Source organism: Osmerus eperlanus, unplaced genomic scaffold (genome assembly GCF_963692335.1).
Source record: "Osmerus eperlanus unplaced genomic scaffold, fOsmEpe2.1 SCAFFOLD_795, whole genome shotgun sequence".
Lineage (NCBI taxonomy): Eukaryota > Metazoa > Chordata > Actinopteri > Osmeriformes > Osmeridae > Osmerus > Osmerus eperlanus.
Genome location: NW_026911078.1, coordinates 1 through 13,208, shown reverse-complemented (window position 1 = coordinate 13,208; position 13,208 = coordinate 1). Strand labels below are relative to the sequence as shown.

At 47.7% G+C, this 13,208-nt stretch overlaps 1 protein-coding gene across 1 annotated transcript; it reads left to right on the top strand.

The window, feature by feature from the left end:
• Window positions 1-1,158: 1,158 nt before the first annotated feature.
• Window positions 1,159-2,999, top strand: LOC134015569 (G protein-regulated inducer of neurite outgrowth 3-like). Its single transcript, XM_062455116.1, has one exon. The coding sequence runs from the start codon at window positions 1,474-1,476 to the stop codon at window positions 2,611-2,613; it is 1,140 nt and encodes a 379-aa protein (XP_062311100.1). The 5' UTR covers window positions 1,159-1,473; the 3' UTR covers window positions 2,614-2,999.
• Window positions 3,000-13,208: the final 10,209 nt, after the last annotated feature.

Sequence of the window (13,208 nt, the reverse complement as noted above, 5' to 3'; positions counted from 1 at the left end):
GGAGAGGCGCTTGCCTTGGGAAAATGTATATTTCAGGTTATTCTGTGTTTGCTGTTGGTAGTCTTCAGATTCGTCAGGGAAAGCTGGAGAGGAGGAGTGGTGAGGAGGAGTGGAGAGGAGGAGTGGTGAGGAGGAGTGGAGAGGAGGAGTGGTGAGGAGGAGTGGTGAGGAGGAGTGGAGAGGAGGAGTGGAGAGGAGGAGTGGAGAGGAGGAGTGGTGAGGAGGAGTGGTGAGGAGGATGGTGAGGAGGATGGTGAGGAGGAGTGGTGAGGAGGAGTGGTGAGGAGGAGTGGTGAGGAGGAGTGGTACTTACAATCATGCATCTTCTCACAGCATAGGGTGTGTGTGTATGTGTATGTGTGTGAATGTGTGTATTAGAATGTGTCTATGTCTGTGTGTGAATGTGTGTATAAAAATGTGCACGTGTCTTCAAGGACATGTTTAGTCGATGGTTCTAGAGTGTAATCAGTCCACTCTATATCCTGTTCCTGTCAGTGTTCTTGTCTTAGGACCAATGACTGAGGGCCAACCTCAGCCAATCCACCAATCAGCTGTCTCGCTTGGCGGTTCTAGAACTCTGGGGACACGATCATTACCATGGAAACCCCGCCGGAGGTTGCTAAGGGGGTGTCGCCCGCCGTGGGAGTGGACGGGCTCTCGGTCCGAGTCGATGCCCATGGCAACAGCAGCTCAGGGGCAGAGGCTGGTCTCAGCCTGAACCTCAGGCTTCCGCTGACCCCCTGTGACCCTCAGGTTACCACGGATACCAGGAAGCCCAACGGCGGCGTCACTTCCTGTGAGGGGCGGGGGAAACCGGGCGTTGCCATGGAAGCATCGAAGAGGAAGACCAGGATCCCTGCGTTAGCTTGCTCCCTTAAGGCCAGAGAACACACACTCCTGTCTCCCAAAACACACACACACTCTGCCACAAGCCCCAAAACACACACAGACTCTGGGACAAGCCCCAAAACACACACACATTCTGCCCTTAGCCCCAAAACACACACACACACTGCCACAAGCCCCAAAACACACACACACTCTGCCACAAGTCCCAAAACACACACACACACTGCCCTTAGCCCCAAAATACACACACACTCTGCCACAAGCTCCAAAACACACACACACTCTGCCACAAGCCCCAAAACACACACACATTCTGCCCTTAGCCCCAAAACACACACACATTCTGCCCTTAGCCCCAAAACACACACACATTCTGCCCTTAGTCCCAAAACACACACACATTCTGCCCTTAGTCCCAAAACACACACACATTCTGCCCTTAGTCCCAAAACACACACACATTCTGCCCTTAGTCCCAAAACACACACACATTCTGCCCTTAGTCCCAAAACACACACACAAAAGGATGTGGGTCCCCTTTCTCAGGTGGAGGGGGGGTGCGGGCAGACCCCCCTCCCCCTCACCTCCTCCAGCCCCAAGCGCAGGACCCCCGTGGCCGTCACCATGAGAGGGACTGAGGCCGCATCCCAGAATACCCCGTCTGAAACCTCCAGCCCGGTCTCCACAGCAACGCCAACCCCGGTGACGACCACGGGGATCATTCCGGAAAAAGCTTCTAGCTCAGAATCAAAGATGGCCGCCGGCTCGGAATCAAAGATGGCTGCCTCCTCGGAGTGCGCGTCTGTGGGCGGGGCTGGCGGACCGACGGCATCCCAGAGTGCCGAGGGGAGCGGGAGATCGGAGGAACGCGACCCCCCGCTGAGACACCCCGGTCGCCAGGGAGACATAAATGCCATCGCCACCGGCGGCACAGCGTTGTCAAGGGCAACGGAGGAGAGGAGCGAGAAGCGTGACGAGGAGAGGCCTCCAGGGAAATCCAGGACGAGCAGGGAGACCGGCACCATGACCAGCCCAGAGAGAGAGGCCCCTGCCTGGGGGGGGAGGGGGACGGAGGTGGGGGTGCAGGCCAGCGTGGAGGTGTGTGACAGGGAGACCAACACAGGCCCTCTCCTCCTAGAGCCAGACACACACACAGCCTCACACACCCTGGCCAATGGGCTTCCCGCAACTGCAGCCCACTCTGCTCTCACTGGCCTTCCAAGCTGTCACTCAAGCCTGTCCTCCAATCAGGAGACGGGGACTGGAGACAAGGCTTTCAGCCCACCCCTGATCTGTGTTCCTATTGGCCAGCCTCCTTTCCAGCACGTCTGTCAGATAGACATCGAGCTGTGCAGCCAATCAGAGGTCAGGAACCACAAACAGCAGCCAATCAAGAGAGAGACTACCCGGGGCGTTACTAAGGAGGTGACTCAAGAGCTACTGAGGCCAAACCGTCAGGGTGGAGAGAAGGAGGAGCAGGAGGAGGAGGAGCAGAAGGAGGAGGTGCAGGAGGTGGTGTGGGATGAGCAGGGTATGACGTGGGAGGTGTACGGGGCGTGTGTGGACCTGGAGTCTTTGGGCGGGGCCATCCAGTCCCACCTGCAGAGCCGCATCCGGGAACAGGAGCACCGCATCCGCACGCTGCGCAAGTCCGTCTCCTCCGAGTCCTCAGCCGGCCGGAGGAAGAAGAGGAGGAGGAGGAGGAGGAACGTGTTCCGCCGCGTGTTCCGTCCCTGCTGCAGGAGAACGTCTGTGTCCGCCTGACCGAGGAACCCAGAACCCAGACCTTCGAGAAGTCTCACTCACTTAGAGCTCTCACACACTGGAGTTCTAGAACACACACTTCACTCCTTGGAGTTCTAGAACACACACTTCACTCCTTGGAGTTCTAGAACACACACTTCACTCCTTGGAGTTCTAGAACACACGCGTCACTCCTTGGAGTTCTAGAACACACACTTCACTCCTTGGAGTTCTAGAACACACACTTCACTCCTTGGAGTTCTAGAACACACACTTCACTCCTTGGAGTTCTAGAACACACACTTCACTCCTTGGAGTTCTAGAACACACGCGTCACTCCTTGGAGTTCTAGAACATACACTGTCACATTTGTATCTTTAGAAAAAAAATGTGAACTCACATGCACTGACTCACACATGTAGCGGGGTTTGCTCGTTTAAGATTAGCAATACTTAATTTATAATAAAGTATGTAGTTCTTGGGGCACCACCTCTTATTGTTAAAGGGATAGAGGAAACCTTATTGAATAATATTTAAATAATAGCCTTCGTAATAATCAGTCTAATCTTAAGGAATGAATTCTATGAAAGTAGAGCAGATCAGATAACGTGAGTGATACGCGAATATTATACACAATGATTTATTTAGGAGAATGTAATTATAATGAACAAATACCAGATAAGTTATGGGTTAGTCAGAGTAGTACAGTGGCTGGATGCAAATGAGGGCGAGCAACACAATGGCTGTGTAGAGCGCGTGTAAAGGGGGGAGGGAGAGAGAGAGAGAGAGGGGTAGGCCTTTGGGAACAATGGACGAGCAAGGGCAACAAACTTAGCAAGGGTTAAGCTAACTCATTTGTAAAATACAATCAAACATCAACAATTTAATCACAACATGCCAATATGTCACAGGTAAGAAATATTGCAAATCGTAGTTACTTTTGTCGGTTTGAAGAAAGGTAGAGTCAATGGTTTCGTTATCGTCCAACGAAAATAGAACAACGGAATCTTTGGCCAAAGTTCCGGGCGCTCAGTGAATTTGCAGGTTGAGAGGAAAGTTTAGAAATGTAGCTAGCACTTCAGTTTAATCCTACGAACAAGCGGGGGTGATTGTACGTTTGGGGGTTTTATACTCCAAAGGAAAAGGGGGGGTCCCCGTGAAGGTGACCTCTTTCATTGGTCAGTTTTCCCCCACCTGGGCGTCGTCCTGAGATCTGCCTAGGTGTGAAGTGGCTGATAACTTTTCAGAGTTCAGCTATTTCAAATGTCCATGTATTGCTTATACTTCGAAATATAACAATACAACATTAATAAATGGTTTAGTTTGTAGATTAGAATCATTTTGATATCAAGATTGACTGATTTATCATAACAGGGAAGGAAGTTACATTAAAACATCAAATTATGTCAACACAGCATTAAAGGGAAAGCATACATTATAACACATCAACTACTGTCATTGAAATAGTGTCCATGAGCCATGTAGTCCTTGAGAATATGTTTGTAAATCCAGAAAAGTTAGTTCTTCCTTAAAATCCTTTGTCTCCATACTGTAAGGCCATTTTGGTCTACTTTCTGACCCCATGCTGGGCCAGAAGCTTTGAAGCTCCTGCTCTGGAGATAAGGACAAAGGAGGAAAACCCCCTTTCTCCTTGTCGGGGGTAGGGGAAAGGTGTGATGGTACGTGGTTTGTCTGTGGACTGTGCTACATATCCCCCTGCTGGCAACGTCCGATGATTCGACGTCGTCGGCTGTTGGCACGTAAGAAGAGCAGAGAACAGACAAACACGACAGTACGATAGCATTTCTACTGGACACATTGGCATGAGTGGACTCTAAACAATGTAGGAATCAATGGGGCTAACTTGGGTCCTATTACTAAGTTTCTCTGGGCTAAGGTTCTATGCCCAAAAATGAAAGGAAATAAAAGGAAAAAGGAAAGGGAAAGAAAGGAGAAAGATTAAAATAAAATAAAATGATAGGAGTGGGAGTGGGCTTTGACTTCCTGGAGTCATAAACCTCATTTGTCAGGGGCCAGGGTAGTTTGGTTATGAGGCGTTGTAGCCTATTATTTTGACAGTACCTCAAGGTCATTCATGTTGGGTTTTCTGGTAACAGATTAAAAATTTTGATAGATTGGTGGAGCCATATTTGTCTCATGACAGTATTTTCCTATTATTTTTGGTTTAAAGGAACATTCATTCTTGAACTTTGAGGCATTTTGCTAAGGCACCTGTTGTGCACTTGTTTCGTCAGCAGTTTGACAGGGTCAGGTTGCTGGTATAAGGCCAGGCCAGGCCTCTGTGCATGGCCTGTTGTCCCCGCGAGTACTGATGGTTTCTTCCGGGGGTTGTGCCAGCTTGTTGCAGCTGGGGTGCTTCTTCTGGGATGCTTGGTGGCCATAGTAGGTCTTCCTACTTTCTGCACTCTCATCCAGTTGGCATCATATGACTTCTTTTGGACCTGTGATGCTTCTCGTCGCAGGTGGGTTTCTGATGGCACCCGACGGTCATGGCGTTGTGTTGATTTTGTTTGAATCTTGTGTCTTGATGGGTGAGTGGCGTAGCTCTGGGGCGGTCTGGAGCGGCCATCTAACTCATGGATTCGGTCCTCTTCTGAGAGATGTGGATCAGACGTGGAATCTCCCCCCCCTTCCACTGTGAAGACTGTGTTCTGGGCTTCAGGGTGAGGCAGTGGATAGGGCTTCTCGACGTTTGTCCACATCTGGTTTCGTTTGAAGTCAATGAGGGGTTCCAGTCTGTTGAGTAGATCGTGTCCAATCAGCAGCTTTTCGGTCTCAAGCGGTGAGACATGGATGGGGTGGATTAGGGACATTTCCCCAAACGTTAGCTTCAAGTACAGCGTCTCTGTGACTGGAGCTTTGTTCTGGGTGAAGCTTGTGATGTTGAATTCACTATCTTCACTTTTAATCCATCTTCTGTTTGACCTGGCTATTCCTTTTAGCTGAGCGGCCAAGGTGGGTGCAATCAGGCAGATTTCTGCACCCGTGTCCAGCAATCCTTCGCAGGGCACTTCATCTTCAAGTGTGATGGGGACATAGCTTCGGTTAGCTCTTCCTTTTCTGGAAAGCTCACCCAGAAATGTGTGTAACTGTGGGGCTTGTTTGTGTGTTGTTGTTTCTGGAGGTCGTCTTCTTGTGGGTTTGTGGTGTTTTTGGGTCTTCTTCCTTTTCTTCCATCCAATGGGGAGCATTTGAGGTGTGTTTTCCGTGTTGGGGCCTTCTAGTCATGCTGGTTCTGACGGATGTCGTCCAGGGCTGTTGTGTTCGTTTTGGTACGGTGTGGGTCTTGTTGAGTGGTTTCGTGTTTTATAGGAATGTTGCTTGTAGGCGGGTCTGGGTTCATAGGGTCTCTGGAGTTCTCTTCCTTCCAGTTGTAGGTGTGAATCTGATTCCACCGCATAGACGTTTGAGTCTGGAGCTCGGTTGTTGTTCGCCCATGATTTATATGCCATGTCCCTCAGCTGCAGAGCCGTCATGGTTTCCTGGTTCGCGAAGGTCGTCATGAAGGGTTTTATGGATTGGGAGAGGTTGTTGATGAACACTGACTTGAACATGGGAGTTTCTTCTCCTCCGGGTTGGTTTTCTGTTGCAAAATAGGCTTTCCGGAGCCTCTCATAGAATGTCTTTGGGTTTTCGTTGGCCTTTTGTTTTGTGTGCAGGGCGATAGTGCAGCAGGAGCCTTTACTTTCTGAGTGCCAAGCCTTGAGGGTCCGGCAAGCCATGTCATAGCTGTGGCGTTCTCCAGCAGGTTGCCTGTCAAGCAGGGCTCTGATTGAGCTGGAAGAGGTGTTCTGCAACAGGTACAGCTTGTCCGCGTCTGTAGCTGTAGGCAGGCGTTCGAGATTAGAGTTCAGTTGTTCTATATACATCTCAATGCTCTGAGTGGGATTGTCTGGATCGAACTTCTCTATGTTCCTGCTAATTTTCAATAGCAGATCTAGTGACACTGCTGGTGGCAGGTCATGCATTTCCCATGCATTTTGTGGATAGGCTGAACGTGAGGGTTCATCATCATCCCATCTGTTCGGGGCGGTGGTTTGACCGCGACGTTCAGGTTGGAATTGTTGCTCCATTTTCTGGTCATCCAGTCTTCTGCTCTGCTGCTCCACATCTTCTGTTCCCCTCGTTCTTCGTGGATTCGTGTCAGCTTGGTACAGAGATTGGCTGGGAGGGGATGTCTCCCTATATGGTCTTCTTGTTTCGTATTCTGAGTGGAGCGGTGCTTCAGGTGATTGCAGCTGTCTTGGGTTTTGGTTTCTTGAATGTCGATCTACTTCTCTGTCGTCTCTTCCCCACCTTCGGTTGGTGTTAGGGTCTTCTGTGGACTGGATTGTGGCGTTCGCCTTGTTCAGCTTACGAATGGTAGATAGCAGTTCAGTTCTTGTTTCCTGTAACTCCTCCTTCATTGTCTCCCTGTCAGCTGTGATGTGTGAGAGAACTTGGTCCAGGTGTTGGAATTTTGTGTAGAGAGTGTGCAATTCTTCTTTTTGGTGGTCGTAGTCTGCTACTTTTTCATTAGCTTCATCCAACATCTTAATAGTGTTTTCCATGAGGGCGGTTGAGTCCTTTTTGCTTTTCTGAACCCCCTGCATTTCTTCTTTTAGGTCTCCCAGTTCCGTAGCGAGTTCCTTGTTCTCCTGTTGAAGTGTTTCCCGGATATCTCGTTCAGTTTCTTTCGCCTTGAGGGCATCCCTGAGGGTTGTTTTCTGTTCCATTAGCTGTTGTCTAGCTCTATCCAGTTCTCCAGTCAGGTCACTGGTTTCTTGTTCCATTAGCTCCTGTCGGTCCTGTTCCTTTTCTTTTTCTTTGAGGGCATCTTTGAGGGCATCTTTGAGGGTTATTTCCTTTTCCATTAGTTGCGTCTTAGCTCTTTCCAGTTCAACAGCCAGGTTGCTGGTTTCCTGTTCCAATCGTTTCCTCTGCTCTTGTTCTCTTTGTGCCGCCTTGGTAGCATCCTCTCGATCTTGAAGAGCTTGTGCCCATTGTGTTTTAACATCTGCAATTGATAACCTGAGTTGTGCAGCATAGTTAAGACCGAGGCTGGATATGCATTTGATGGTTTGGGGTTTGTCCAATATTTGGCCCACATTTTGTGCGACAACTTCATGCGTCTTCTTGGTGATCTCTTCGAAAGGTAGTCCGGTCAGAGTTTCCACATATCCTGGGTTTTCTTTCCTGGATAGGTAGACCATCAGTTTCTCAGCTTCCGTGAGGTGAGACATGTTTGGTTCGGCTATTTTGTTATTAACACAATGCTATTGTGATAATGTTGATAGGCACTTTAGTTTTGTAGTGGTTCTCTTTTTGGCAGCAATATATATACTTTTCTTTTCCTTTTTTTTGTTTTTTTTGTTTACCAACTTAATATTAAAATTAAAATCAGAAGTTAATATTCAAAGATTAACAATCAAAAACTGAGATTAATATTCAGAAATTAAAATCAATATTAAAGTCACCATCCAGGATCAAAGATTCAGAAAATAAATAAAATTGTTTACCAAATTAATATTAAGGTTAATATCAGAAGTCAATATTCAAAGATTAACAATCAAAAACTGAGATTAATATCCAGAAATTAAAATTAATATTAAAGTCACCACCCAGGATCAAAGATTAAAAAAAATTGTTTATCAAATCAATACTAAAATTAAAATCAGAAGTTAATATTCAAAGATTAACAATCAAAAACTGAGATTAATATTCAGAAATTAAAATTAATATTGAAGTCACCTTCCAGGATCAAAGATTCAAACAAATTATTTATTCTTGTAGGCCTATATTAAATCTTAATTTCAGTAATCTTGTTATAGTATCTATAAACGATTAGAGAATTTAGATTGAGTAGCTGTTGATTTGTTTTAGCCTAAACTGGACTGAGAAAGTACAATGTATTTAAATACTATAGCACATTAAGTTAGCCGGTTTAGCTTGTAGAATCAAACAGATAATGAACTAAATTGTTGCTGCATCTATAATGTAGCTTTAAATTGGGCAAGGGTTTTACATTCACCTCGAATTGAATGCGAAACAGTGAAGCTTCTTTTCGAAAAGCTAGTTTATCAATTTCGGAATTGTTTAACAATATTGTGGCAGTACAGGCTGCGTTGTTCGGCTACTTCCAAACAAAAGTCCTTTTGGACTGATCGCAGATAGAGTGGGCAAACTAAAAATAATACACTTTACGTTTAATTATTATTTAGCGATTGTTGTTAAAGTTGTATATTGATGAGGGATAAATAGGATTACAGTTCAGTATGGTCAACAACGCCGATATTCTGACAACTTCCACTTTTAAGTGCGCGGAATGAAAATCAAATTACAGGTCTTTGTTCACGAAAGGTAACTATTTCCGGTTAAGCAACAATAAAGGTCCTTAAATAAGCAGCTTCTCCTGTCTCAATAATTATTTTACTGTTACTTTACTGATTCTAGAGGTTGAGTGTTTACATTAATGTTGAATTACATGCAAAACAAAGTGAAGCTTTTTCCGAAAAGCTAAGTTAATCAATTTACCAATTGTTTAACAAGGTAGAAGCATATAGCTTAATGTAGAGAGCTGCGTAGTCTCCTTCAAAATCAAAGTCCTTTTGGACTGATCAATGTCTGTTATCTACCTCTAACTAGACAATGGCAACTTATCAGTTGCCTGGTTGATTTACTCAACCCAAATGGCCAACACTACTATAATACACCTTTCCGAAGCGTGTATGGTACCAAAATAGTAGTGTTGTGACTCTATAAAAAGGATCTTACGCCTTCATGTAGAAGCGCTGCCTTTGTAGTTTCACAAGATGAAATGAGACGGGTCGCAGTGTCACTGCGCACGCGCGTACCTCCGCTCAAGTCTAGCTTTTCCGAAGCTAGTTAGTTACACACAAATAGCCAATTGTTCACGACAAAGCCAATTCAATGAGTACACAGCACAGTATTCAAACAGTGTTTAAAACCGTAGCTATCTGGGGGAATAGTTAAATACAACGGAGCGTTAATTTAACCAAAAGGGTGGGAGGGTGGGTTTCAGACGGAAAATGTATCTCCGTTATAGATCGCTCATTTCAATCTGTTTCAAAGCCTGTCACGGGGCTCCAATATGTAGCGGGGTTTGCTCGTTTAAGATTAGCAATACTTAATTTATAATAAAGTATGTAGTTCTTGGGGCACCACCTCTTATTGTTAAAGGGATAGAGGAAACCTTATTGAATAATATTTAAATAATAGCCTTCGTAATAATCAGTCTAATCTTAAGGAATGAATTCTATGAAAGTAGAGCAGATCAGATAACGTGAGTGATACGCGAATATTATACACAATGATTTATTTAGGAGAATGTAATTATAATGAACAAATACCAGATAAGTTATGGGTTAGTCAGAGTAGTACAGTGGCTGGATGCAAATGAGGGCGAGCAACACAATGGCTGTGTAGAGCGCGTGTAAAGGGGGGAGGGAGAGAGAGAGAGAGAGGGGTAGGCCTTTGGGAACAATGGACGAGCAAGGGCAACAAACTTAGCAAGGGTTAAGCTAACTCATTTGTAAAATACAATCAAACATCAACAATTTAATCACAACATGCCAATATGTCACAGGTAAGAAATATTGCAAATCGTAGTTACTTTTGTCGGTTTGAAGAAAGGTAGAGTCAATGGTTTCGTTATCGTCCAACGAAAATAGAACAACGGAATCTTTGGCCAAAGTTCCGGGCGCTCAGTGAATTTGCAGGTTGAGAGGAAAGTTTAGAAATGTAGCTAGCACTTCAGTTTAATCCTACGAACAAGCGGGGGTGATTGTACGTTTGGGGGTTTTATACTCCAAAGGAAAAGGGGGGGTCCCCGTGAAGGTGACCTCTTTCATTGGTCAGTTTTCCCCCACCTGGGCGTCGTCCTGAGATCTGCCTAGGTGTGAAGTGGCTGATAACTTTTCAGAGTTCAGCTATTTCAAATGTCCATGTATTGCTTATACTTCGAAATATAACAATACAACATTAATAAATGGTTTAGTTTGTAGATTAGAATCATTTTGATATCAAGATTGACTGATTTATCATAACAGGGAAGGAAGTTACATTAAAACATCAAATTATGTCAACACAGCATTAAAGGGAAAGCATACATTATAACACATCAACTACTGTCATTGAAATAGTGTCCATGAGCCATGTAGTCCTTGAGAATATGTTTGTAAATCCAGAAAAGTTAGTTCTTCCTTAAAATCCTTTGTCTCCATACTGTAAGGCCATTTTGGTCTACTTTCTGACCCCATGCTGGGCCAGAAGCTTTGAAGCTCCTGCTCTGGAGATAAGGACAAAGGAGGAAAACCCCCTTTCTCCTTGTCGGGGGTAGGGGAAAGGTGTGATGGTACGTGGTTTGTCTGTGGACTGTGCTACACACAATACATCAAAGCAGGAATTCAAACAAACCTTTAGCTAAAGCATTGTTCTTGAATGTACAGAACTTGTATTTGTACTGCTAGAAAACTTCTAGAATATTCTACGCCTGTAATTGTAACACTGTTTAAGAACTGTAACAGGAACACTGTTCTAGAGCTGTAACAGGAACACTGTTCTAGAGCTGTAACAGGAACACTGTTCTAGAGCTGTAACAGGAACACTGTTCTAGGTGAAGTAGCTTTGTATGGATGTGTATATTCACATAGATTTAACTGGTTTGTTGACAACCTTGTAGCCTCTCACTTCTCACTATATTACCAACACACTCACCCATCCATCCCTTTCTCCTCTCCTTTTTGTTGGTTAATATTTGATCTACCCCACAAAGCTTTCAGGCACTTAATGTGAAAGGGTGTGTGTGTGCGGAGCATATGAGTGTGAGTGCATGTGCGTGTGTGCGCGTGTGTGTGTTTGTGTGTGTGTGTGTGCGTGTGCGCGTGTGTGTGTGTGCGCGTGCGCGCACGTGCGTGTGTGTGATGCCTCCAAGCTGCTGGAAGTCTTGTCATGACAGAGATGTGTGTGTAACACTCCTCCCCCCTCTCCCCTCTCTCCTCATCCTGTCTTCCTCCTCCCCCCTCTCCCCTCTCTCCTCATCCTGTCTTCCTCCTCTCCTCCCCCCTCTCCTCTCCCTCCTCATCCTGTCTTCCTCCTCTCCTCCCCCCTCTCCCCTCTCTCCTCATCCTGTCTTCCTCCTCTCCTCCCCCCTCTCCCCTCTCTCTCCTCATCCTGTCTTCCTCCTCTCCTCCCCCCTCTCCCCTCTCTCTCCTCATCCTGTCTTCCTCCTCTCCTCCCCCCTCCCCCCTCTCCCCTCTCTCTCCTCATCCTGTCTTCCTCCTCTCCTCCCCCCTCTCCCCTCTCTCCTCATCCTGTCTTCCTCCTCTCCTCCCCCCTCTCCCCTCTCTCTCCTCATCCTGTCTTCCTCCTCTCCTCCCCCCTCTCCCCTCTCTCTCCTCATCCTGTCTTCCTCCTCTCCTCCCCCCTCCCCCCTCTCCCCTCTCTCTCCTCATCCTGTCTTCCTCCTCTCCTCCCCCCTCTCCCCTCTCTCCTCATCCTGTCTTCCTCCTCTCCTCCCCCCTCTCCTCTCCCTCCTCATCCTGTCTTCCTCCTCTCCTCCCCCCTCTCCCCTCTCTCCTCATCCTGTCTTCCTCCTCTCCTCCCCCCTCTCCCCTCTCTCTCCTCATCCTGTCTTCCTCCTCTCCTCCCCCCTCTCCCCTCTCTCTCCTCATCCTGTCTTCCTCCTCTCCTCCCCCCTCCCCCCTCTCCCCTCTCTCTCCTCATCCTGTCTTCCTCCTCTCCTCCCCCCTCTCCCCTCTCTCCTCATCCTGTCTTCCTCCTCTCCTCCCCCCTCTCCCCTCTCTCTCCTCATCCTGTCTTCCTCCTCTCCTCCCCCCTCTCCCCTCTCTCTCCTCATCCTGTCTTCCTCCTCTCCTCCCCCCTCCCCCCTCTCCCTCTCTCTCCTCATCCTGTCTTCCTCCTCTCCTCCCCCCTCTCCCCTCTCTCCTCATCCTGTCTTCCTCCTCTCCTCCCCCCTCTCCCCTCTCTCTCCTCATCCTGTCTTCCTCCTCTCCTCCCCCCTCTCCCCTCTCTCTCCTCATCCTGTCTTCCTCCTCTCCTCCCCCCTTTCCCCTCTCTCTCCTCATCCTGTCTTCCTCCTCTCCTCCCCCCTCTCCCCTCTCCCTCCTCATCCTGTCTTCCTCCTCTCCTCCCCCCTCTCCCCTCTCTCTCCTCATCCTGTCTTCCTCCTCTCCTCCCCCCTCTCCCCTCTCTCTCCTCATCCTGTCTTCCTCCTCTCCTCCCCCCTCTCCCCTCTCTCTCCTCATCCTGTCTTCCTCCTCTCCTCCCCCCTCTCCCCTCTCTCTCCTCATCCTGTCTTCCTCCTCTCCTCCCCCCTCTCCCCTCTCTCTCCTCATCCTGTCTTCCTCCTCTCCTCCCCCCTCTCCCCTCTCTCTCCTCATCCTGTCTTCCTCCTCTCCTCCCCCCTCTCCCCTCTCTCTCCTCATCCTGTCTTCCTCCTCTCCTCCCCCCTCTCCCCTCTCTCTCCTCATCCTGTCTTTCCCCTCTCCTCCCCCCTCCCCCCCCAGAGGGGGGCTGTAGTGTGGTTCCCCACCAGTCCTGACTGCTGTGCAGTACCTCTGTGGTGCAGGTAGGGG

Bases quoted from the DNA above. Each gene is read 5' to 3' on its own strand.
- LOC134015569 (XM_062455116.1), top strand. From the start codon at position 1,474: ATGAGAGGGACTGAGGCCGCATCCCAGAATACCCCGTCTGAAACCTCC.